Source organism: Mixophyes fleayi, chromosome 4 (assembly GCF_038048845.1).
Source record: "Mixophyes fleayi isolate aMixFle1 chromosome 4, aMixFle1.hap1, whole genome shotgun sequence".
In the NCBI taxonomy this organism is placed as follows: domain Eukaryota; kingdom Metazoa; phylum Chordata; class Amphibia; order Anura; family Limnodynastidae; genus Mixophyes; species Mixophyes fleayi.
In genome coordinates, this window is record NC_134405.1 from 50,861,762 (window position 1) to 50,888,662 (window position 26,901).

At 43.2% G+C, this 26,901-nt stretch overlaps 1 protein-coding gene across 2 annotated transcripts in view; it reads left to right on the forward strand.

The window, feature by feature from the left end:
- EPHX3 (epoxide hydrolase 3) overlaps nucleotides 1-26,416 on the forward strand; it is a 29,385-nt gene extending 2,969 nt beyond the window's left edge. The window contains exons 1-8 of one of the 2 annotated variants that reach the window (XM_075206976.1): nucleotides 11,763-11,825; nucleotides 15,734-15,990; nucleotides 16,158-16,243; nucleotides 18,547-18,704; nucleotides 18,801-18,929; nucleotides 19,041-19,144; nucleotides 24,936-25,084; nucleotides 26,093-26,416. In XM_075206976.1, coding sequence (XP_075063077.1) covers nucleotides 15,748-15,990; nucleotides 16,158-16,243; nucleotides 18,547-18,704; nucleotides 18,801-18,929; nucleotides 19,041-19,144; nucleotides 24,936-25,084; nucleotides 26,093-26,327 — 1,104 coding nt within the window. In that variant the 5' untranslated portion in view covers nucleotides 11,763-11,825; nucleotides 15,734-15,747 and the 3' untranslated portion in view covers nucleotides 26,328-26,416. Of the gene's footprint in view, nucleotides 1-11,762; nucleotides 11,826-15,733; nucleotides 15,991-16,157; nucleotides 16,244-18,546; nucleotides 18,705-18,800; nucleotides 18,930-19,040; nucleotides 19,145-24,935; nucleotides 25,085-26,092 lie in introns of those variants that run through there. The other variant, XM_075206975.1, reaches the window with a different exon arrangement.
- The last annotated feature ends 485 nt before the right edge of the window (nucleotides 26,417-26,901 follow it).

The following is a 26,901-nucleotide window of genomic DNA, read 5'->3' on the forward strand; positions in this document are numbered from 1 at the left end:
CAATAAACGAGTAGTACCAAGACTGCAGAGGCTCCAGACAAGGAAAATATATTGAATTTGGAGCAGAAGAGAAGGTAGAGAGACAGGAGGGCCCTGCTCATACGAGCATACATCCTAAATGGAGGGCAAACAGACGGCTGGCACAAAGGAAGTCAGGGGAGGGGAGCAAGCGCCCCCCTCTTCTGAGGAGGAGCGAGGTCAAGAGAGCGAGCATGGAGAGAGGGTTAAGTGGAAGGCTGGTAGACTTTGAAGAAGAGATGAGTTTTGAGTGCCCGTTTGAAGGAGCACAAGTTAGGGGACAAACGGATGGAGCGTGGGAGGTCATTCCAGTGCAGGGGGCAGCTCGGGAGAAGTCTTGAATTCTGGAGTGGGATGAGGTCATCAGAGTGGAGGACAGGCGACAGTCATTGGCCGATCGCAGGGACCAGGCGGGAGTGTTGATGGAAAGGAGATTGGAGATATAAGGGGCAGTAGAGTGGGAGAGAGCCTTGTAGGTGAGGGTAAGAAGTTTAAAAAGGATTCTGTAAGGGAAGGGGAGCAATGACATACAGTAGTTCTCATGCAGCACAAGGCCAAAATCCTTTTCCAGAACTAAACAGGAAGGTATTTCAGTTGAAAAAACGGTGAAGGGCAGTCATGGTTGTCAGCTGACTGGTTTGACATTTCTACAGTGACTGGTTCATCTTTCATGTCTCCTCCATCCACTGGTTACAGTAGTCACACACACGCTTTCTCCACCAGTTACAATTGTTATTCCTCTATCTAATGCATCAGTTGTTTCCCACACCTCTTAGACTGTAAGCTCACTTGGACAGGGCCATCGTTACCTTCTGGTTCATGTTATTATATGCTATTTATTTGTATCATGATTTTGTCAATGTACAGTGCTATAAAATATTTGTGTGTCTTATAAAGGTCAATAATATATATATATATATATATATATATATATATATATATATATATATATATATATATATATATATATATAATAAAAATGTAAAATATTTCAAAATCTGTGACAGTTTAGAAAAGTTTCCATGTGTAATTGTTACTATTAATAAGGACACTTGTACTTTTGTTCTGTTCTAGAATCTTTTGTGTTTCAGTTTATAATTTTACTTTAGTTTAGAACTTAGTTATCAGGAAATAACATAGGTCTCTTGACCCTCCTTGTATCTAAACGTGTGGTTTTCTATTTTGTAACTATATAAACTGCACTACTTTATCGCCAGAGATCACTCCATACTGTTACAGAAATATCTGTAATTTTCAGTTCTATCCTAGAATTTGTTTAATAACAATAAAAGGTGTTTTCAATTGTGTACATGTTTAAGAAGCCTCTGCTGCTGAAAACATAATTGATTGTTGACAAAGCAAAATTCTGAATTAAAAAAAATAATCAGATTTTAGTTTTAGTTTTGGGTATGATATATAACGACTAATTCCACCATTTGATAAATATTTTTAAGCTGTAATGGCCCACCTCTCTTACGCAGTGCTTCTGGGTGAAAGCAGAGGGCTCAATCTGCAGAGATGGGGGCATTGGAGAGGTGGGTTGACTCCCCCATGACCTCCTGCCACATCATGACGCCACTTGAGACTGCCGACATGATGACACTGTTAAAATACCAGTGCGCTAGCTACTGGTTCTAGAACTGTGAAACTTAATTAAGCAGCGTAATGATGTGGAAAGAGAAGGAGTCAATGCAGCACTCTATTCTGAGCATCATGCCTTCATTTGTGGGAGCCTAATTTCACCAGAGTAAGGACGTTACCCAATTTTTAGGGGAAGAGAGCAGGGTATTGTGTTTTATCAAGGTGGAATTAGCCTTTAAAGCCTGCATTATTAGTAAATAGATTTTAAAGGTATAAATAGGGAAATAACCGCCAGATAAAATTCAAGTAACAGCTGACACCTTGTGGTAGTTAATGATATCTGTTCATTGAAATAAAGCTAAGGGCTCGTGCAGGGGTGTTAGAAACTATAATGATCCAAATGCATTTAATGTGTCAAAGCCTAGTAAATGCTCTCCGACACCACAGAAACAAAAAATAATTTAAGCGAACTTTGCATTGTGTCAATTTAGACATGGCCAGTAAAACATAGCACTAGTTAACGCACTATGCATGCATAATGAATGAATAATCATGCCACAAGACATTAACATAGGGAAGTTGAAAAGCACAAGTTTGGGAAGATAAGCAAAAGCCCCATTGTGACTCCATGTGACACTCAGTTTTTGGAATACACCTCCCCTCCATACACGCACACCCAACTAGTAAACATGTGTGTGAAAGATATTGAGGCTAGGGTCTGCAGAGGTAACCCTATACAAAATAACAGCAATGTGATTTTTTTTTTTTTCATATAGAGGTGTTAACAAGTTGTATGGCTTACCCCATAGAGCTTGGATAATACTCAACTATCTCTCTGCTTTAGCCACATGGATGTCTCAATACTAGGGATGTGCACCGGCCACTTTTGGTGTCTCGTGTTTTGGATTCGGATTTGCTTGAGGTTTTGGGTTCGGAATGGTTTTGCAAAACATCTGACGAAAGGTTTTGGTTCAGATTTAAGGTTTTGGATTCGGATTTATTTTGAAAAAAACATAAAAAGTGCTAAAAACCAGTTTTGTGGGTTTTTTTTCACTCCTACTCTATTATTAACCTCAATAACATTCAATAACAATCATTTCCACTAATTTCCAGTCTATTCTGAACACCTCACAATATTGTTTTTAGGCCAAAAGGTTGCACCGAGGTAGCTTGAGCACATAATGCCAAAAAAAGAGGTACAAGATGGAATTGTTCTGGGCCCTCCCTCCCACCCCTCGCGAGATTCGACGAGAGACTTGGACGACAGAGCCTCGTTTTCAATTTTTTGCCCGCCGGAAATATCCGAACAGTGCTTGGATCCCGTTCGGATCCGCACTGTTCAGGTGGGCTCGGATTAGCGGAATCTGAGCCCGCTCATCTCTACTCAATACTACCTAAAGCTCAACATGTCCAAAACAGAACTGACCATTTTCCCTACTCCCACAGACACATCAACTTAAATTTGCCCCACTGTCAATTTCCTCAGTCTCCCGGACCCACTGAGTCGGCATCACATTTGATTCCTTCCCTGTTTTATTCCTCACATTTAGTCTCTCTTCCATTCCTTCTTCCACCTTTAAAATATTGCTTGAATATGCCAACGTTGCAACCAAAACTCTTATCCAGTCTCATCATCTCCTGCCTTGACTACTACAACCTCCTCCTATCTGGCATTCTCATCACCCATCTATCCATGCTTCAATTTGTTGTAAATGCCATGCCCAGATTGATCTTCCTCTTTTGCAACTCCACATCCGCCGCACCACTCTGTAGGTCACTACACTGGTTCCACATGTCCTCCACATCCAGCTCCTAACAAATCCCTCAACACCACCCCTTCATACAGCTTAATTCTTGTCTCAAAATACTCTTCCTCACATCCTGTTAGATCTGTTATTGACCTGCACCTCATCTCTGGGAAACACCTCTCACTTCCGCCTACAAAATTTCTCCAGTACTGCTCCCCACTTATGGAATTCCCTACCACGTCTGCCCAGACTCTACCACAGCCTTCAAATCTTTGGACACCCTCTGAAAAACCATGTATTTATTAGAGTTTACCCTACTGCACCTATACTACCCACATTGGTACACCCCCACAACTTTCTAAGGCCACACTCGCTCCTCTTGTCTCAGCTGTGCCCTATTCCCATTAGATTGCAAACTCTCATGAGCAGTGCCCTCCTTAACTTTTGTTTTCATTTTTGCAGTTATTTTATATACCTTGTATGTCCCTGTTTTCCCCACTGCCTGGCACAATGGAGCATTACAAATCAAGAACAGTAGTAATAATAATAATATCTATCTAGTTACTTACTGGGTTTATGTCAGTTTTACTTTACACACTTAAGGTTCTTGCACACACAAAACACAGATAATATTACCCTATGATTAAAGCAGTAACAGTGCACAAGAACTGTTTATGGCGGTTTTGTCCAGTTCTTTTGACCCCATTGAGTCTTTGGGAACTGATCTAAAACACATAGGGCCCGAGTCATTAAGGAGAGCAAAGCATAAAAAAGGAGTAACATTTGCACCTGGGCAAAACCATGTTGCATTGGAGGGGGAGGTAAATTTAAAATGTGGGGACAGATTTATAGTCGGGATAGGGCATGTCCTAGATCAACTTTATATTTCAGTGTAGTAATATAGCTATTAAGTATTTGTTTGCTAGATGAAAAAACAGCCAGTATTTAACTTATGTGCAAAATAATAAACTAATTTGCACCCCTTGCATTGTAACATGGTTTGTCCTAGAGAACATTTACTCCTTTTTTGCCTTAATGACTCAGGCCCATAATGTGCATTTTCAATTCCGTTTCACATCCAGTTTACCTGGAAAAAACCCACATTAAAAAAAGGATGAAAACATTTTAAAGAATCATTAAAAGTAAATATTGTAATAAAAACAAAGCACTGTTTTTGGGTTGTTTTTTTAGGTCATTGAACACCCTTATCTAGCCAACTGGGCAATACATAGATATCATACACAAATCATAGAAAATATGCCTTTTTATATGTACGCACATATCCCTTAAGCCCAGGCACCTACTGGCGTTAATTTGCATTTAATCCGCGCTGCCCCCCTCCACTGGAACAAGCTCACTCCCTCCCTTCATCAGAACTTGCCCTAATCTGTCAGTTTCAAACGGGCCCTAAAAACCCACCTTTTTCTTAAAGCCTTTCAGTCTCCCGCTTAACTTCCTACCTTATCTTCTGCCTCTGTCTCACTACTCTCCCTCTCTCCCCTGCGTCTCCCTGTCTGTCCACACTTCCCCTTAGATTGTACGCTCCCCTGAGCAGGGCCATCTCTCCTCCTGTTTCCACCACTTCTAACTCTGCTCTTCAGCTACTTAGCCCTCCTCCTCGAGGGTCCTCCACCCCCGTCCCCTCTCGCTCCCTCCTCCCCCCTCTGGGGGTCTTCCTGTCTTCCGCGCCCTCCTTATTGGGCCCCGCCGTTTGCGGATCCTCCCTCCCCCTTCCCCGCCCTCTCTAGCTGTGCATTGAGCTTACTGAGTTACTGTGCTTACTGTTTACTGTACTATTCTGTCTCCCATTGTATTGTAATTCGTTTGTCCCTGTACGGCGCTACGGACACCTTGTGGCGCCTTATAAATAAAAATTATTAATAATAATAATAATTTAAAAACACAAATCAAATCCAAGTGAAACCTCATTTCAAAAGAAAAAGTTTTTAGCTCAATGTTCTGTATTTTATGTGACCCTGCAGTCACAGTGACTGACTTTATTTAAATGTGATACTATTTTAGTGTCAGATGTACCAACATTTAGCACTTTAATAAGGCTCTCTCGACCTTGAATGTTCCACTTTTTATTTAAAAGTAGAAAATTAAATATTCCTTTTCACCTCATGTACTTTTTTTGGCTGGGTTTATTGGATTAGCAGTGATAGCCAATATTACCTCTCCAGCATCAAAAGATTAGTATGATTTACTTTCAGGCTGTGGTGGTAATTACATATAGATTACAAACACTAGCTGGAATTTTTGCACATGGATTTTAAATTCCATAGTTTTATTATTATTAATGATTATACTGTTGTTCATTTATTTTACAAGTTATAATAGTTTTTTTATGCTTTCTGATGTGACTTTTATTGTACATACACATGTACGAACGTATACTGCAGTCTGTTGCATAAATCTACATACGGCTAGTAATGTTTATGTAGAGAGTACTTACACCCAGATTCAAATCGAAATGTATCATGAGATACGCTTGGATCTCCATACAGTCGGAACTACGCACAACTTCCGTGATCTTTTTTAAAACGTAAGTTGTGTCCATTCATGATTCAGACTCAATGTGTCCAATTCAAGTAGTTGTTCTCTTAATGGATCTATGCCAATCCTAATGGCATTGAACACACACACACACACACACACACACCAGAGGAAAATACGAGATCAACAATAAATGATACACACAACGTGGCATTCTCTAAAGGTAAAATATTGCTGGACAAATGTAAGAAAGGATTGGCTTATTAATAGATAAAAACAAATTTATTTAAATGTCCCAAATAATTGCAATCAATATAGCAATAACAATCAATACTATTCCTCTAGTTTAAAAATCCTGTATATCAACACTCAAATGTTCACTATATAGTAGAGATCTGTCAAGACACTCCCAAAGTTCAAGGGTTTTAGTGACCTTACCAATCATATACAAGTTTCTTTATTATACTGGATCCTCTTTGCATATGCCTAACATATCCTTCAATATATGGAGCTGCTTAGGAATTATTATTATTATTATCGTTTATTTGTAAGGCGCCACAAGGTTTACGCAGCGCCGTACATGGTACAAACAGTAGACTATACAGGGTAAGACAGTACAGAACAATAAACACAAAGTACCAGTACTCCAGAAACTCCAGGCAGGCAGATACAGTAGAGACGGAGTAGAAGAACAGGTGTGGAGACAGGAGGGAAGATGGGCCCTGCTCATACGAGCTTACATCCTGAGGGAGGGTAAACAGAATCAAGTACATAAGGGAGCCAGTGAAGCAACGGGGAGAGAGAAAGGGGGCAGGGGAGAACCAGAAGAGGTGAGAGGTTAAGTGGATGGTTGGTAGGCCTTAAGGAACAGGTGAGTTTTAAGAGCCTGCTTGAAGGAGCACAAATTGGGTGAGAGACGAATGGAGCGAGGGAGGTCATTCCAGTGAAGGGGGGCAGCACGGGAGAAGTCTTGGATTCTAGAGTGGGAAGAGGTGATCATTGGCTGAGTGCAGGGAAAGAGCGGGAGTGTGAATGGAGAGGAGGTTAGAGATGTAAGGGGCAGTAGACTGATAGAGAGCCTTGTAAGTGGTGGTGAGGAGTTTGAAAAGGATTCTGTAGGGGAAGGGGAGCCAGTGTAAGGAAAGACAGAGAGGGGAGGCAGAGGAGGAGCGGCGTGAGAGGAAGATGAGTCTCGCAGCCGCATTGAGTATAGAGCGGAGGGGGGCAAGGCGGGAGCAGGCCAGTAAGGAGGAGGTTGCAGTAGTCGAGACGGGAGATGATGAGCGCATGGATGATAGTTTTGGTGGCATCTTGAGAGAGGAAGGGACGGATGCGGGCAATGTTACGGAGTTGGAAGCGACAGGCTTGGGCAAGGGATTGAATGTGGGGGGCAAAAGAGAGAGAGAAGTCGAGAGTGACACCTAGGCAGCGGAGTTGGGTGACAGAGGAGATAGTGGAGTTGTTAACAACGATAGAGAGGTCATGGTGGGAAGGGAGCCTGGGTGGGGGAAAGAATGAGTTCGGTTTTGGAGATGTTAATTTTAAGAAAGCGAGAGGACATCCAGGATGAGATGGCTGAGAGGCAGTCAGTTACACAAGAGAAGAGGGAGGAGGAAAGATCAGGAGAAGAGATGTAGAGTTAAATATCATCAGCATATAGGTGATACTGAAGACCGAAAGAGGAGATGAGAGCCCCAAGGGAGGAAGTATAGAGCGAAAAGAGTAAAGGGCCAAGAACAGAGCCCTGAGGGACTCCAACAGGGAGAGGGGACGGGGTGGAGGAAGAACCAGACGTGGATACGGAGAAGGAGCGATTAGCAAGGTATGAGGTGAACCAGGCAGCTCCCTAGAGCTCCCAGCTCTAGGTAGATGAATTTGCCCCATTAATAAAATGCAGTGTAAGTGTGGCAAGTGGCAACATCACATTTCACTACCTTAAGCTGTGATAACTAGTGATAGAGTCTATCATTTGGGCACCACAGCGTAATGTTGCTGAATGAAACGCGTCCGGTACCAGGTGTAATAAACCTGACCTGTCTTGGAATTGGCCAGAGGCTGGGATGCCAAAGCTGGACAGGAGCATGGGTCAAGTCTGCCCACACGTGTGACAGCTAACAAAGATGGAGACCCAATGCTGAGTGACAGTAAGGGATAGTTATAGATTCCGTCAGTGTAAAGGTGAGAGAAGGAGCTAGTGACAGTCCTGATGCATAGAGGGTAAGCATTTGTGACCATCTATGTGAGCCACTGTCTTTATGTGTACTTCAAAGAACTATGCTGAGAGATACAGGCAATGTAATAAAGCTGTGCCAGATCATCAAGAGAGATGTGTCTGTACAGCGCTAGTACACTTGTGACTGCATACTCACCAACTAACTTGTTGCTAAACCTGCATGTGTCATCTATTCACCAGACACCGAGATGAAGAGAACTGAGTTAGACCTAGTGTACAAATGTTCACTAACACAGACTACCTAGACAGTGCTGCACATGGCATACAGCTACTTACCAGCAAAGTGTCCCTGCAAATTACTTGGCAACTAAGATCTAGCTGTATAGAGATTTGAGTAGTGAGATACCTAGCTACCTAATAAATTAGTAGAAGGATGCAAGTTATTTAATATAACAAATGGTTATGGTCAGTGCTTTTACAGTCATGTGTCCAGGTAGTCACCTAATTTGCACCAGAAATCTTTCAAACCTAATTCCACCTTAAACTGAAAAAAAAAAATTGTTTTCCAACCAATGGATTCTCCCCCCTCTCGGGCAGGCCTTTTAGGGAGGCTGTCAAGGTCCTCCGTCACAGTACGCTTTGAATAGACACAAACCTAGTGCAAAAATCTACAGGCTTCTCCAACAATCCAGAGAGCCAACAGCAGCTGACCGATTTCTTCCCAACCACAGTCCGACGGTAACCCGGGATCCCCAGCCAGTACCATCTCCGAGTACCAGCCAGTCTCCTCAGCAGTGGTCATTATAGCCCTCACCTCCTTCTCATGCTAGAGCATTTTCTGGGTACAGAAGGGTGCTAGCTTTGGGTTGAGGCCATATGACATCCATACCCACCCAGACAATTATTCTAACTGAACAGGCTGTCTAGGGGATGAATTTTCTGCCCAGGTCTTTCCTGGGTTACCTGCTGAGAATGGCTCTACTTGAAATAAGGGTGTAGTTCAACAGGAAACTGTATTCTAGGCCTGAACTGTCCTGGAATGTCTTTGTAATTATCAATTATACATTAATTTAGAAGATTAGACTTATGTTTAGCTCTTTTGCCCACTTATCGCTAGCTGGACAGCCTGAAGTCAGCCTTATGACCTGATTGAGGGTACCCAGTACCGCTACAAGTTCGGAATCACAGGCAAAAAAATTAGAAATATCGAAAATAGATATATCTACAAACACAAAGGAATAATAAGAAATATCACTAACAAAAGTCAAGGGGTGCACTGCACATAGAGCCTACTCTACAACCCTATCCTAAAGGGGCTAACCCAATCACTGAGCCATGGTATTCACTCCTCTGCCAGCCAAGTAGGGACCAGGCCCAATGTCCTCTTGCCTTTTGCAGGTACACAAAATAAGAAGGTCCACTTAGACTTCCACAAGCAAAGCAGCAGAAACGGCTCTCTGATCAACCCAACAGGTTGAGAGAGGAGAGAGAGCGCAATGGAGCCACGTGTGCTCCTTATATACATATGAAACCAGAAATTTACACCAATCCTGGTGGATGTTAGCAGGGTAGCCAAGCAGGCAGAGTGTGTAGACTGTAAAGTGTCAACCAATCAGGTCTAGATTTGACCGGGCAAAGTCTTTATGAGCGTGCCCACCTAATTTCTTCCTGTTCTTTTCTAGGAGCACATAGTTATGTTCATATCAACTGTAGAGTTTACAGGTTTCTAGAGATATTGGTAATGCATATATTAGATTAGGATTCAACCACAATATACAATAATCTAGGTTTTCCCAAATAGCTATTTCAACACAGTTTCCACTCTTTTTGGCCACAAACTCAGTTTCAGTTCCTCGGCTATATCATCCCACCTCAAGGTCGACAAATGGATCCTAGCGAGGTTTAGGCTATAGTAGATTATAGCTCATAGAAATACTGAAGAGGTTCAGAGGATTATAGGATTTGACAATTTCTATAGGTATGTTAATTAAAAGCTTTCTCAAATTGCTACTTCAATCACTGAGAAGTGATCATAATTTATTTGGGCCCAAAAAACTGAGAAGGCATTGTTTCTTGTATACAATCTGTATGCAAATCCTGTTACATACATCTAAGTAACAATTCCAGACAATGTACATATCTCACAGAAGACACTGCAAAAACTGTAATTCATGTAATCACCGTCTTCCATACCTTCCTACTGGTCTTCTCCTAACCAGACTTTCACCCCTACAATCTATTGTGTGCGCAGCAGCTAGACTAATGTTCCACTCTGTCACTCCTCACATTGACTATCTATCTTTTATGGATTCCAATATAAAATACTTTTGTTCCTAAGGACACTAATTTGACTGCACCAAAATACATTACTTCCCTTGTTTCAAAGTATATAGTCCAGTGTTGGCTAACCTGTTACACGCCAGGTGTTGTGAAACTACAAGTCTCAGCATGCTTTGCTAATATATAGCAGCTTATTGCTGAAAGGGTATGCTGGGACTTGTAGTTTCACAACACCTGGAGTGTGACAGGTTAGCCAACACTGATATAGTCCCACTAATCACCTTTTACCCGTTGTGAGCTGGCTGGACCAATATAAATTATGTGACACTAAACTCATACTTACCTACCTTTTGTGCTTCCCCTCCTGGAGGTCCAGGAGGGGATGTGAAGTACAATTGACGACGGGAGCAAGATGCCGCTAATGGCATAATTTTGCCCGCTCCCCTGTTAAGCAATGCTGCAATCATGTCATTCTGCCATGTGTGTGTGGGGCAAAAGGACACGATTCTAGATAAATCGCGTCATGGAGGCCCCCATGCTGCCCACTTCATTAGGAAGTGGGCAGGATGTGGGAAAATGGCCTGCTCTTCTGGGAGTCCAGGAGACCTACCCGTAATTCGGGACACTCCCAGACATTCTGGAAGAGTGGGCAAGTATGACTTAATCTTTTGTCAACCAATACAATATCTTGTTTATTACTGTATGTGTTCCATACCTCCCAATTGTCCAGAATTAAGCAGTACAGTCCCGATTTGAGGTCTCTGTACTGCCATCACAATAGGGACAGTTGGTAGGTATGCGGAAAGTTGGGAGGCAGGCGCATAACATAGAAGCGGATAATGGGTGCGGCACACATCTGGCAATTTCCAGGGTATATTGCTCTCAGATGAAAAGCACAGCAGAGTACTCTGGCACTATATAAATATTAATAATAATCTAAAAGAATAGTATATAATTTTCAACTCTGACAAGTTATCCCTTTTACATTTATTATAGGAGGTCAGAAATGATTACCTGCAAAATGGGTTTTAGTATGTTGAATATCTGCACAATACAATGTATCTGAAATTACACAAAGGAATCTCCTTTTAAACCCCCTCAACTCACGTAGACATGGTTTGTCGCCATGGTAACAAGGGCCTTGGAGACGACCAGTACAGCAAGCTCGGATGCTTCCTTAGAATCTTGCAGAAACGCCTTTAGAGTTTGATTTTTATAGGACTGCTAAGTTGTCAATCAAACTGAGAAGCGTTATCTACCACTGTACTGAGTCCTGGCGTGTTTAACAGTCCAGCCAATCAGTGAAGGGCGAGTCTCTTAAACACGCCCACTTAGAGTGAACTTTTGTTTCTCAGCCAAACCACAAAGGTTTAACCTACCTCGCTGGGGGACAGGAGTTAAACCAATAAAATGTCTTGGGCGCTAGATTGATTATGCGAGTAACCAATGGGCTGCAGGAAAAACAGTGAAGGGCGGGGTTTAGAAATGTCCTCTGTGCAGTGGTCGGCTGAAGGAGACGATATCAGCAGGTGAACTTGTCCTGTTCTTAGATTCCGCATTGCGCTTGTAGAATGTGTAATGTTACTTATGTATGAACTGTGTGTCAGTAGTAAAGCATTATGTACCCACACTTCAGTATAAATCATATCAAAAAATGATATTATTATTCCTGATGGAAGGCTCTTGTTATATATTAGATTGCAATCGTTGCCTGTATGATATCATATGTTCCTATTCCTGCTGTGGCATACACAGTCACTTTATCAACCTATGTTAATACATTGCTCAACGGATTTAGTGATGTTATATAAGCTCTATAGCTTTTTCTATGGTAACATGTAGCAGGAAATAATTTGCATTCCACATATGTTCTAATGCTTTACAATGTTCAAAGGCCACCAACCTCTAAAAACAGGGCATTTTATAAATATTCACTGACGTATAACATTTTATTGACACAAGCGTGGATCCGCAGGGTAAATGCCATTATTATTATTAATAATAATATTTGACATAGTAAAACATGAGAATAGGGATGAGGAAGTCTGAGGTTAGGTTAGGATACAAATATACGCATACAAAGCATGGTACAGGTGTACAGTCACATTTAACATGCTACTAGGCTTTTCTTCTGTAAGTTTGTGATGAGGGAAGGTTGACATATTGTTTCTTTTTATCTTGCAATATTGTGGAATTCCATGTCTGTGCAATCAATCATTTAAGCAATAGTATTAGATGGCCTACTATGTACCTTGTTCCAACCTTGGACAGTATACATGTAGTAAAGGTAGGTTCGACTCTGCTTTCGAGCACTAATGAGTCAATTTGGACAATATTTTGAGGACAGCTGCCCAAAGTGGAATTTCTAAGGGACAGAAGATCTTCCCCGAGAGCCACATTCTCTACAGCGATTAGGGAAAGTGTTGGGATAGATCTTATGCAGTCGGACTGCCGTGAGATAGCTCCTGGTCAGTAATTTATAGAGGAACATTGTGAAAATGTCCACATAGGTTAGACCAAACCTCTGGGCTAAAATTACAATTCAAGTCTAGTTCCCACGACCGGATAAAGTCAGTTTTTGGAGGAGAGGGATATTCATTCAGGGTTTGTTGCCATATGGAGCCTCTCTTAGAGTATTTGGATATTAGCTCACTGATGACAAGAGGTGATATGGGGCCTAAGTAATGACGTTAGACACGGCCTCCGTTATAGGTATTTAAGAAATGTTGGTTAATTTAAATAATAATGTGTGCGCAGATACAGATTAAGGAGTGAGAAGACTCCTCGTAAAAGGGTGTGTATTCCTTTTGTAACCAAATTTAAGAAACATGTCGAGTATTAAAATTTGTAATGTTGGTATGGGTAGGGACAAGGACAGGAACTGGTATGCTATGTGCACATAGGCGGTGATTCCTTGCTCTCCACTCCCCCACCCACCCCATTCCCTCACAGAGATATTTGATCTATTTGGAGATAGATGTAGCACACACAATCGTAGTGCATATGATGTTACATAGACTTTAGTTTGGTTCTTTTATATGTATATATATATGTATTTATATGTAGTATAGTACTGTCAGGAAGATGGCACGTCCTATGTGACTTCTAAGTTTTTTACTAGATTATTAAAACGTCACTATAGTTGTACTAACTGATCAACAATCACAGATAAATTTTATTACTTTACAGCTCTCCTCATTCTTATCATTTGATCTCGTTATAGAAGAGGATTCTATTATAATTACCTGGATCTACAACACAAAACCTGATCCCCGTTCCCTCACTGAAATTTGTCTCCGACTATTGTCACCCATGTTTAATAATATTTTTAGGGTATCTCTTTCTTCTGGAATCTTTCTTCATTCTTGAAGGACACCACTATCCCATTGATTCTAAAGTATAAAGGCGTTACACACACTGTGATATTACTTGTGTGGCCCCCAAAAGGGGCTCATTAATTAGCCAATCGAATAATCTGTAACCCTGTAATTGCAGTCAGAAGATGACCGCTATCATCGTATCTTTGAATGCACTAACAAGCCCCCAGTGTGCTCTGAGTGGCACAACCGGTCCTTATGACCAGTTTATCGAACTGTTTCTTGATTAACTGTAGACTACTTGAGTGCCTAACCACAAGAGAGCTGATTCATTCTTTTCCGTATGGTTTTTCCACACGAGTCTAAACAGCAATTGCTGTCAGAAATTTTGACCTAAGTATATTATTCCATATTAATTCTAATGGACATTTTGATGGCGTTTGACATACTCTCATTTATTTGAGAACCGAGTTCTGTGCCAGCAACCAGACAGGATGCAGCTGTCTTCTTTCTTGTGCTGTTTGGAGAAATAAAAGCAAACCTCTGGTTGCTGTGGGTTACAACGTATGTGTGCACATAGCACTATGGAAGGCCTGGCCAATATGTGGCTCTTCAAGTGTGGTGAAACTACAAGCCCCAGCATGCTTTGCCAGTAGATAGCCAGCCGATAGCTGGCAAGGATTGTTGGGACTTGTAGCTTCACCACACCTGGAGAGCCACAAGTTGGCCAGACCTGCGCTATGGTATTATATGAGCCCCAAGGGTCTCCTTTAGAGGTAGGAGCAACTCCAGCTAAAAGTAGCAAAATTTGCACCTGGACAAATCTTGTTGTGTTGCAAATTCATTTGACTTTATTTCTTTGCATGCAGTGAAAATCCTGCCTGGTTTAGTATGTAGCACACAACTACTGGGCAGCCTTATTTTTACACTACAGTTTGGAGCTGACCTAGAACACGTCCCCTCCCAACTCTAAATCTGTCTGCACATTTTAAATTATGCCCCCCATTCATACAGCGTAAGTGGTTTAGTTCCATATGAGGCCCTAGTGTCAGTTTTTTTGGTTTTGTTAGAGATCTGGCTGTTGGTGAACCTTAAGGATTGGTGTTAGAGCTTTTTGCCTTTTCCTTCATTGTCTCCTAAACCTTATCTCCTGGTTCTGTCATCAATTTCTTTGGATTCAGTTACCAACCTCTCTGTGCTTGTTGTAAAATATACATCACGGGCTTGACCCATTAAGGCAAAAAAAGTAAATGTTCTCTGGGACAAACCATGTTACAATGCAAGGGGTGCAAATTAGTTTATTATTTTGCACATAAGTTAAATACTGGTTGTTTTTTCATCTAGCACACAAATACTTGATAGCTTTATTAGTACACTGAAATTTAAAGTTGATCTAGGACAGGCCCTACATAAACTATAAATCTGCCCCCACATTTTAAATTTACCTCCCCCTCCAATGTAACATGGTTTTGCCCAGGTGCAAATTTACTCCTTTTTTTATGCTTTGCTCTCCTTAATGACTCAGGCCCCACATGTTTAGTGGTGAATAACTGCCTATCAGGAATGTGGATGATGATGTCTCTTTGGTGTTTGATGCGTAACATGAGCAACATTAACATGATTTTAATCTTTCCCACTGATCAGCACCCTCACTATTTAGTCTTTACTGAACACATTGGCCTTCATACTGCGGCAAAAACCTGGGTTTTTGCTGGGGCAAGCCCAGACCCCAAACCCGTCATCAGATCTGGGTCGCCTGCACTATGAATGGTGAGACCCGGGTTTTTCAACCTGGGTCTCACCATACACAATTATAAAGTTGAAAACAAAAAAGAAAACACATCACAAGAGGAGCCAATCAGAGCTCCTCTTGTGACGTTGCCATGGAGACCCGGGCAGACCCGTGTTCAGTATGAACAGGGTCTAGCCGGGAATTTCTCTCTGTGGGAGCCTCTGTCCCCGGCAATATCCCGGGTTCATATACCTGGGATATTGCTGGGGCGGCAGTATGGTGTCATAGTATGTTGCCATCTTAAAATTATAATCCATCACTATTCCATGAGTGTAGTTTCATTACAATAACAATAGATGTATTTTATGTTTGACTCCTTTCTCTACAGGCCGCGGAGGAACCATGCAGTTTTATGTGTCCCGCCTCCTCTTGATGGTGACCCGGGCCGCTCTGCGGGTGTCCGGTGTCCTTTTCTGGATCCTAGTTTATATTGCATCTCTTTTGGCAGCAGTGTCCTACCTGCCTGATGCTCTGAGGCTCATAGCCAGGGGTCCACTAAGGGCGTTTCATTGGAAGCCACGCAAGACTGCCCCCTCTTGTTTAATGAGCAGCAAACATGGCCAGCATGGATACATCAGGATCAAGGTGAGACCCATCCTGTCATGTCGATAGAGGGGACTTTCTGCATGGACAATATAACATGCAATATTTTTCACTATAGGTGGGTGACGCAAAGCTTTGCGGCGAAGATGGGAGGCGCAAGGGGTGAGAGTTAGTGCCACTCAGTGATAATCTACTCTTTGGTTGAACAGAATTCTGGAATACGCTTCCATTACGTGGCTTCTGGAGAGAAAGGGGATCCATTAATGCTTCTCCTGCACGGCTTCCCAGAGAACTGGTAATGTGACCCCAGTGGCGTTGCGTTCAGTGACTGCATCATGAATCACAGCTGAGATAAAGTACAGATAGCGGACCTCAGATAAATGCTTTATTGACTGCTGTCAGTATGTCAGGTATTTCATTACCCCCCCCACCCTGCTCTCATGATATTTTGTCACCATTGTTAGTGAGATAATTTGGCTATTCATGGTTTAATGAAACATATTAACTCATCCAAAAATATAGTTTGTTTTATAAACCCTCCCTTCCCTACACATATAGCTTACATATTTTTTATACTACTGAGCCAGATGCACGGAGAGGTCTCATGGGGAACTAATTTGGTGGCCCCTGGACACCTTTTCACCTGAAAGTAACAATAGAATAAAACCTGATACAACAGTCAGTAAAGCCTGAGGAATTTGGAGAGTGGTGAAGGGAAACATTTAAGCCTTCACCTTTGCAATGCATGACTTTTTTAATAGCTTCTCAATGTGGTTTTATTCTGTTGCACAAATCATAATCTTTTCGCCTCCCTGCCCCACCATCATATTATCTGGGGAAAAATAGTGGGTCATTTTATAACTTTAAAATGACAAAACCAATGCATTATTCCTCTCAGTTGCCACCACTTTTACAGGGAAGCGTGTTGACTTGAGTGCCAGGATGGAGGTGATTACTGGGGTGATAACGTTTGCACTGGCTGATGGGGAGAGGTTGGAGGTTGTTTCTTGCTAAGTGCAGTTTAGGCGCACTCGTGCCTGTAGTTCAGAAACAAAGGTTTATTTTGCAGGACAGGATTCCTATAATGGCATAAAGGGATGGCGAGGGCAATTTACAGAAGCAGGAATAGGCTGAGCCTTTTTTCCTCTGCAGAAGGGCTTGAATTTTCAGCGGTTCAAGAAATCAGGTCTTGTCCTAATACTTAGAATGGAAAACATTTTGCAGTCGCATTTGCTAGTCTGCAGCAGTAGTAGTCTTGCTAGTAATGCAATATCCAACAAGACTTCTGACTCTGTGGAGTTCTCTGAACCTTTTTTTATGAAGCTGACCGCTTGTACCACAGTTTGAGATGTGCAGACAATTGATCTCAGTTGTTTCCCTGTTTTACCTTGTACTTTCAACTAACACAATGAAACCACGGTCTTGAAATATGCACTTTTGTCATTTGCTAATGATGTTTTTCAATTGGATTTCCATGCTGATGTCAGCTGCTCATAAAATATTATTACGTTGAATTGTCTTGGTAATTGAACTTTTGCCAAACACATCCCAACCATCATCCCTTACTGAAGTCTCCAGCTGGGATGTTCTTTTCTTAGTTAACACATGAGCCTGTGTGGAAGCCTGCTATTAATGTGCTTGGTGTTCCTCGTTTATCCTGTGTTTGACTTTTTTTGTCCACTACCTGCATCTAGGACAAAGCTGTGGCATTTATGCATATTAATATAACAATCTTTCTACACGCCTAGTGACACTACTCAGTGGGAACAGGCAAATCTCACTGTCTGTCTCCACTGGGTAGTGATACTGTGCATAGATGGCATTGTACTAAGACATATAGGGAGTGTATCACTTCTTCATAATCATCATCTATTTATTTAGCGCCACTAATTCTTCAGCGCTGTACAGAGAACTCATTCACATTAGTCCCTGCCCCGTTGGAGCTTACAGTCTAATCCCCTAACATACACACACATACTGAGATAGACCAAGGGCAATTTAATAGCAGCCAATTAACCTAACAGTATGTTTTTGGAGTGTTGGAGGAAACCGGAGCACCCAGAGGAAACCCACGCAAACACGGGGAGAACATGCAAACTCCTCACAGATAAGGGCATGGTCGGGAATCGAACTCATGACCCCAGTGCTGTAAGGCAGAAGTACTAACCACTGAGCCACCATGCTGCCACTTAAGGTAGAGTGTAGGAAGAGAACAGCAGAAGAAAACAGCGGCTCCATGTTGCCACAGCCCAAGACACCTCCAGTCACATGACTGCTGATTAATCCATCTGGTAGCGAGATGCTATAAATGCCTAACTGTACTGTATTGCATTACTTAAACAGCTCCTGTGCTTCCTATGGTACCATTATTTCCCCCTCCCCCCCCCACTTTCATCTTAGCTAGTGGCCTGGGTCCAGCAGGTCCTCGTGGATGTGGGCATTATGTCTGAAGCCCCAGACCTGGTGACATCCACAAACACTATTAGTCCGCTCCTCCTTTACAGTCCATACCGGCCGGCTCTTTCGCCTTGGATTTGGCCCCCCCCTTCGTATTATTTTTCGTTTAGTGTTGCAAATATCCCCTCTTGTTATTGACAGGTACTCCTGGAGGTACCAGCTGGACGAATTCTCCCAGGGGTACAGGACTGTCGCCGTTGATCTAAGAGGATTCGGAAGCTCTGATGCCCCTTCTAAACTGTGTGATTACAGAATGGAGACGTTGCTGCAGGATGTAAAGGATCTGATTACAGGACTGGGTGAGGGCTTTGTTTATCGTACACATATGTGATTTAGACATGTGCGCTGGTTCTTCTGTGTTTCATGGTAAGTGGTTTATTTTCTCTTCCACCCAGATTACACAACCTGCGTTCTAGTCGGACATGATTGGGGGGGCACCTTGGCGTGGACATTTGCCGTTCGTCACAGTGACATGGTCTCCCGACTTATTGTTATGAATGCACCTCACCCATCAGCCTTCCATGGTGAGACATTATGGGAAATAGTACTTTTTCATTTAAAAACCTTTAGAAAAGCTCATGTAATTGTTCTCAGTATCTGGTAGCGATGTTCTTCTGTAATGTCTCTTTTCACAGACTACGTGCTGTCTCATCCGTCTCAGCTCTTCTCCTCCCGCTATGTCTTCCTCTTCCAGTTGCCTATTCTACCCGAGATCCTCTTGTCTATGGGTGACTTTGAGGTGAGCACTGACTGTAAGGTGGAAGATATGGTGGCACAGTAAGTGACTGCTAGAACATGGCTGCAGGTATACTGTACCGGTGCACACACTTACCAAGCTGGCTGCTCTTCTTCACAGACAAATTTATGTCCAGATTGTCCTGACACGTATGTGGCTAATTCAGACAGTTTTGGCTACTCAGCTCTTAGGATGAATGGCCAGATTACAGTGCAGTCATTGTGACTGTGCACACGTGGTGAGATAATGGCCCTTGTCTGACCACATTTTCCACCAGTCTCAATCGACAACATTTCCAGTCTGATGTTATTATTATTATTATTTATTTATAAGGCGCCACAAGGTTTCCGCAGCGCCGAACACAGTACAAACAATGGACAGTACAGGGAATAACCGTACAGAACAATAAACGAGTAATACCGAGACTTCAGATGCTCCAGGAAAATCAAGAATATTGAGGTTGGAGCAGAAGAGAAGGTAGAGAGACAGGAGGGAAAAGGGCCCTGCTCATTAGAGCTTACATCCTAAAGGGAGGGCAACAGACAGTCGGCACAGAGGGAGTCAGAGGAGGGGAGCAAGCGCACCCTTTTCAAAGGAGGATCCAGGAGATGAGAGCGAGCATGGAAAGAGGGTTAAGTGGAGGGCTGGTAAGCCTTGAGGAAGAGATGAGTTTTGAGTGCCCGTTTGAAGGAGCACAAGTTAGGGGATAGACGGATGGAGCGAGGGAGGTCATTCCAGTGCAAGGGGGCAGCTCGGGAGAAGTCTTGAATTCTGGAGTGGGATGAGGTTATTAGAGTGGAGGAGAGGCGACGGTCATTGGCCGAGCGCAGGGAACGGGCGGGAGTGTGGATGGAGAGGAGATTGGAGATATAAGGGGCAGTAGACTGGGAGAGGGCCTTGTAGGTGAGGGTAAGAAGTTTGAAAAGAATTCGATAGGGGAAGGGGAGCCAGTGAAGGGCAAGGCAGAGAGTGGAGGCAGAAGAGGAGCGGCGAGAAAGGAAGATAAGCCTCGCCGCCGCATTAAGTATAGAACGAAGGGGGGCAAGGCGAGAGCGGAGGAGGTCGATGAGGAGAAGATTGCAATAGTCCAGCCGGGAAATGATGAGCGCGTGGATAATAGTTTTGGTTGCTTCATTAGATAGAAAGGGCCGGATGCGGGCAATGTTACGAAGTTGAAAGCGACAGGATTGCGCAAGAGATTGAATGTGGGGGGTAAAAGAGAGGGAGGAGTCGAGGGTGATGCCCAGGCAGCGTATTTGGGGAACGGAGGAAATGGTGGAGTTGTTAATAGTGATGGAGAGATCCAGATGGGATAAGGACTTAGACGGAGGGAAAACAATAAGTTCTGTTTTTTCAATGTTAATTTTGAGAAAGCGAGAGGACATCCAAGAGGAGATGGCAGAGAGGCAGTCAGATACACGAGAGAGGAGGGGAGGGGAAAGATCAGGAGAAGAGATGTAAAGTTGAATATCATCGGCGTATAGGTGATACTGAAGGCCGAATGAGGTGATGAGAGCACCAAGAGAGGAAGTATAGAGTGAGAAGAGTAGAGGGCCAAGAACAGAGCCCTGAGGGACTCCTACAGGGAGGGCAGAGGGGGGGGGGATGAACCGGACATAGATACAGAGAAAGAGCGGTTGGCGAGATAGGAGGTGAACCATGTAAGGACAGAGCCAGAGAGACCGGGAGAGTGTAGTGTCTGCAAGAGGAGGGGGTGGTCCACGGTGTCAAAGGCTGCGGATAGGTCCAGGAGGATGAGCAGGGAGAAGTGACCCCTGGATTTAGCAGAGAGGAGATCATTTGTTACATTGGACAGGGCAGTTTCAGCAGAGTGGATGGGGCGGAAGCCAGATTGGAGAGGGTCAAGGAGGGAATTGTCAGAGAGGTGACAGGTGAGGCGGTTGCAAACAATACGCTCGAGAAGTTTAGAGGCGTAGGGGAGAAGAGAAATGGGGCGGTAGTTCGCGAGTGTGGTGGGATCGAGATTAGTTTTTTTTAGAATAGGAGAGATGAGGGCATGTTTGAAGGAGGAGGGGACAGTACCAGTGGAGAGAGACAGGTTGAAGAGGTGAGCTAAGTAAGCGCAGACAGTGGGGGAGAAGGAGCGAAGAAGGTGAGAGGGGATGGGATCCAGGTGACAGGTAGACGGGGGAGAAGAAAGAATGAGGGAGTGGACTTCATCGCCCGTAGTAGGGCAGAAGGAGTCCCAGGGTGGGATAAGGGGAGAGGGAGGAGCAAAGAGAGGGGCCGGAGAGGAAGGGGATGAGGATATATCGAGTCGGATAGTCTCAATTTTTGAGGATAAAAAGGATGCAAAATCTGTAGCAGAGAGGGAGAGTGGGATAGGAGGAGGGGGAGGGGTGAGGAGAGAGGTGAATGTGGCAAAGAGGCGGCGGGGATTAGAGGACTGAGAAGAAATGAGGGACTTAAAGAAAGATTGTTTAGAGAGGGAGAGGGCGGAGCAGTAGGAGGAGAGGATAAACTTGAAGTGGAGGAAGTCAGCCAGGGAGCGAGATTTCCTCCAAAGGCGTTCAGCAGCACGAGTGCACTTCTGGAGGAAGCGGGTGGAATTAGAGTGCCAGGGTTGGGGAATTAATCGGCGGCGGCGGACAGAAGTGGCAGGGGCAACAGCGTCCAAGGCAGTGGTGAGAGAGTGGTTGTAAAGAGAGGTGGCGTTATCAGGGCAGACCAGGGAGGGAAGAGGGGATAGCAGAGTTTCAAGAGAGGAGGAAAAGGAAGAAGGGTCAACAGCAGAAAGATTACGCCTAGTGAGGGTAATTTTAGGGAGGGGGGAAGCAGGGGAAGAGGACAGATTGAAGGAGAGTAGATGGTGGTCAGAGAGTGGGAAGGGAGAGTTGGAGAAGTCAGAGAGATCACATAGATGAGAGAAAACAAGGTCAAGGAAGTGACCAAGGCAGTGGGTGGGGGAAGAGGTCCACTGCATGAGGCCAAGGGAGGAAGAAAGGGCGAGAAGTTTAATGGAGGCAGGGTCAGAGGGGAGATCAATAGGGATGTTAAAGTCTCCAAGTATGATGGAGGGGAGGTCAGAAGAGAGGTAGTGGGGAAACCAAGCAGCAAAGTTGTCGAGAAAGAGGGAAGTGGGGCCAGGGGGGCGGTATATGACTGAGACACGGAGGTGAATGGGGGAGAAGAGGCGGATGGAATGGACTTCAAAGGAGGAGAAAGAGAGGGAAGGTTCAGAGGGAATGACCCGAAAGGTGCAGTTAGGGGAAAGGAGGATACCCACTCCCCCACCTGGACGGTCATCCGGTCTGGTGGAGTGGGTGAATGAAAGGCCACCATGGGAGAGAGCGGCGGGGGAAGCAGTGTCAGCTGAGGAGAGCCAGGTTTCGGTGATGGCAAGGAGGTTAAAAGAGTTGGAGATAAAGAGGTTGTGGATGGCCGGCAGTTTGTTGCGGATAGATCTAGAGTTCCAGAGGGCACAGGAGAACGGGAGGGAGGGAAGAGGAGTGATGTGGAGGAGATTGGCAGGGTTGATGGAGCGAGGGGGAGCATTCAGGTAGGGACGGGGAGGGAGGCTAGGTGAGAGGATGGGAATAGGACAGGAGTGCGGAGGCATGGTGAGAGACTGGAGACAGTGGGTGGTGGAGGGGGAGAGAAAAAGGTAGAAGAAGCAGGAGGGTTGGAGAGGCAGTGGTGAGGACAACAATAGACAAGCGGTCGTGCAGCACGCTGGTAATACAATGAATAAAAGTAACAGTAATAAAATGAATAACAGTAATAAAATAAGGAGAAAAAGTTGCAGGCAAAAACAATTACAATTAGATATCGCTAAAGAAAAAGGACATGGTGAAATACTAGGCAAAAACAATAGGAAGCGCAGAGAAAACAAAAGGCAATACTAAAGACACAATACCAGGCAGAGAGGACGGGGCACACTAGGTGCAGGTGGTGATTGATCACTAGTCGTCCAGAGCAGATGAGTCCAAAGCAGGAGAGTCCACAGGAGCCGCTGCCTTCAGGGTGGAGAGCAGGAACACAGGTGAGTCCATGGGAAAAGTTCCAGAGGGTGCAGGGAGGGGTAAATTTTGAGTCCAGGAGCGAGTCCAGGGGTCGAGGGAGAGTCCTGGGTAGCAGGCACAGTGGTAAAATATGGTCCAGAGGAGTGAGGGTGGCAGGGAGGATGGGTGAGAATATCCAGAGGGGAGCAGCAGATAAGGGACTCTAGCCAGTGGGGGAGGTGGGTCAGATGGTGGTGAGGTGGCAGATAGGAAGCCGTGAAAGCGACCAGGTAAATACTGGGGTGGAGAGGAATGGGGCAGATGGAGCCCACAATAGATAGGCTAGGAGAGGAGGCAGAGGGGGATCACTAGTCATCCGCTATCCCTGGGCATCCATGGGGCCAGGCAGCGGCAGCAGGGAGAGACACATGGCCACGGAGTGAATGGAGGCAGCGGAGGACAGCAGGCCCGAGCCATGTCTGTAAATCTGGACAGATTAGAACAACGGTGATTTAGCCTTATTGTCGTGCAATCTTTACAAAAAAAATAATATAGCACCAAAATATTATATTGCAGTTTGTGTGGGAAACCTGGAAATACATATATTCATATTTAATGTTTTGGTCTTGGTGTATAGAGTCTAGGGGGTAAATTTATTAAGCTGCATGTTTGAAAAATTGAAGATGTTGCCTAGATTCTAGCTGTCATTTTGTTGAACTTACTAAACAAATGATAGCAACCAATCAGATTCTAGTTATCATTTGTTTAGTAAGTTCAACAAAATGACAGCTAGAATCTAGGCAACATCTCTACTTTTTCAAACCCGCAGCTTGATAAATTTACCCCCTAGAGGTTTCTGTGTCTGTTACTTTCTTTCAAACCTCCAGTGACCCTCTTCCACAAATCTATTTTTCTTCTTATTAAAAGGCTGATCCTATCTGAGTCTATTCTCTCCCAGCCAGCAGGTCTGAATGTGCGTCACTCCCCGCCATTAACAATCAGTTACGCTAACTCCTGCTAACATGGATGCTGGTCTGTGCTTTTTTTGATCCATTTTTTTTCCATTAAGTATCTAATAGAAAAGGGCTTAAAATTGCACCAGCCTGCCTCCGTGTACAGCAATACTTACCATACCTATTGATGGTCAAAAATGAAGTGCAATTGCAAAAAAAAACAACTAATACACAACCTGTGACTAAGAACAAACAAAGAAAACATTATCTCGGCAGATACTTAATAAAAGAAAACACCAGGCTACAAAACATGCCAATATCCTGGCTGAAAATTCTATCTGACTTGTGCCTGATAAAATATGTAAACACAAAAATGTGTTACAGTACCTTTAATGGGTGGATTTATCAAACCTTCTAAAAAAAGAAAAAGGAAAGGTGGAGGTGTTGCCCATAGCAACCATTCAGAACATAGCTGTCATTTTGTAGAGTGTACTAAATGTTAGCTAGCTTCTGGTTGGTTGCTATGGGCAACACAATTTCCTTTTTAGAAAGTTTGCTAAGTCTACTCAATAGAGTGAAAACAAATTTAACATTTAATTTAATTTGATTTAATGGGCATGAAAAGACTTTCAAGTTTAATTTCCAAACGTGCTTATTTTGACTTTAATTATTTTAGAATGTAATCATGCATGTCTTCTGTCTTTTGTGTTCTGCAAGTTTAGTGCATTATATATATATTTATATTTTGTGCATTCAGTGCAGTATAGTTAATGAGGAAATGATTGCTTGTGTTTTTTCCCTGGTGCTAAGTGGCCATCCCAGCAGCCCCATGCCAAACACTGGTTCTTCTGATAAGCTGTAATTGGGTCTCTTCTACAGTACATACGGAGGCCACTGGTAGATGCCACTATGGGGATTCAGAATGAAGAGCGGAGGCTGAGCAAGGAAGAGATAGAAGCCTTTATCTACCACCCATCCCAGAGAGGAGCCTTAACACCCCCTCTCAATTACTACAGGAACCTGTTTGGGTGAGGAGAGCGAGGATTTTAATACAAACATAGACTTACTTACTGCAAAGATTAACATGACTTACATTTAAGCAACACTATGTATAAATGCATGTTGAATGAATATATATAGATATTATATATATTGTCTTGCAGAATTCTTCTATAATTTAATGGTGCTTGATATTTCAGATTGTACAGGCCCTTGTTTTGTAGCTAGGTTTTGTACATCAAAAATACGAGAGAAAGGGAGAGAATGATCATATGGAGCACTCACAAATGGATATATTTAATATCATATGGTAAATTCTGTTCAATGAATCTTTATTATATACTTTAATAAAAAACTCTAGTAGCGAAATATTAAAAGATGCAATTTTAATCATACACATGAAACTGAAATAAATACTGTTAAAATAGACAATATTGATTGTCTAACCGCGCCACTGCTCTAAGATGATAGTAAATATAATCTCATATGTCATGGATAAATGCCATAAAATAACAGATGTTTTCACACATCAAACCCCTTCAACAATTTGTGTATCAACCTCGAATGAAGATATCATTATAACATCTAAATAGTATTGGAAGGATACAATGGTCTACTTGGTGCAGTCTGTATCCTTTCTGTAAGTGCAAGGTTTTGTCAGCTGTTATCATTCATTTTAGACTATATAAGACTCTCTGCAGTGTCCTTCATTAAATATGTTTGGTGCATGTAAAAATGTCCTTAACTGCAATCACAGCTTTATGTGAAATATTACTACTTCAAAAGAAGTTTAGAAAAGTTCTAATTTTTGTGTGTAAATGTTCCCTGCTACCTATGTACTCAGTATATATATATCATCTGAAACTGGTCTTTTCAGAAAAGTAAGATGGAAACTGATTGGCACGCAAAAGAAAGCATGCACATGATATATGAACCACGTGCATGTCGTGTTAGTTTCATATTTGCATTTTTGGTTTCTGTCACCTTCAGTCAGTAGCATCTACTGTCCAGTCTTACAGTGAGATTTCCCCCTGCAGGTTCTTCCCAGTGAAAGCCCAGGATGTACTTGTCCCAACATTGCTGCTATGGGGGGAAGATGACACTTTCCTGGAGGCTGCGATGGTCCCGGAAATGCAGCAATATGTCCATGCTCCCTTCCAAGCTGAAATTATACATAAAGCCAGTCACTGGCTACAACAAGACCAGCCGGAGGAGGTGAACAGGATCATGAGGGACTTTTTGAAGCAAGAGTTGCCAAGGTCCACGCACTGACTCTGAAACCTGTCCTCTGGGATTGTGCTATCATCTTTATAAACAACTACTGACTCTATAACTGGTGCATAGAGCTCCCAGAATCCCTCTTTAATGTATATACAGAGCTACTGGAAATCCAGGGACTGGAACACAGAGATTTTGTTATATGACTATAATGTGTACATACAACTACTAGGAGATCAGGGACTCTGTCTGCATCTTTTGGAGCCAGTTCTTGAGATCCTGCTTTTCATAAATAACACTATACGTAAATAACATATCTATCGAATGAACTTCCAGCTCTCTAATTTATTACTATGTGCTCATGCTCAGCAGTGGTCGTGTATCCGCCCATGGTTGGTTGCCTTATGGTGTGTTCAGCAGGCCCTGATGAGAGCTTGAACACTACTAATAATAGGGATCACTGGTCCCTAGGATCAATGCTTTGACTATGCTCATTGTTAACAAGCGACTGTGAGCATTAGTCTAAACTGCCACGATTAAGTATCCCTTTTATGTCTGAGTCGCATGGAAAGGGACAATCAAGAAAAAAAGAGAATATATTTAAATTAATATTTAAACCCACACCCCA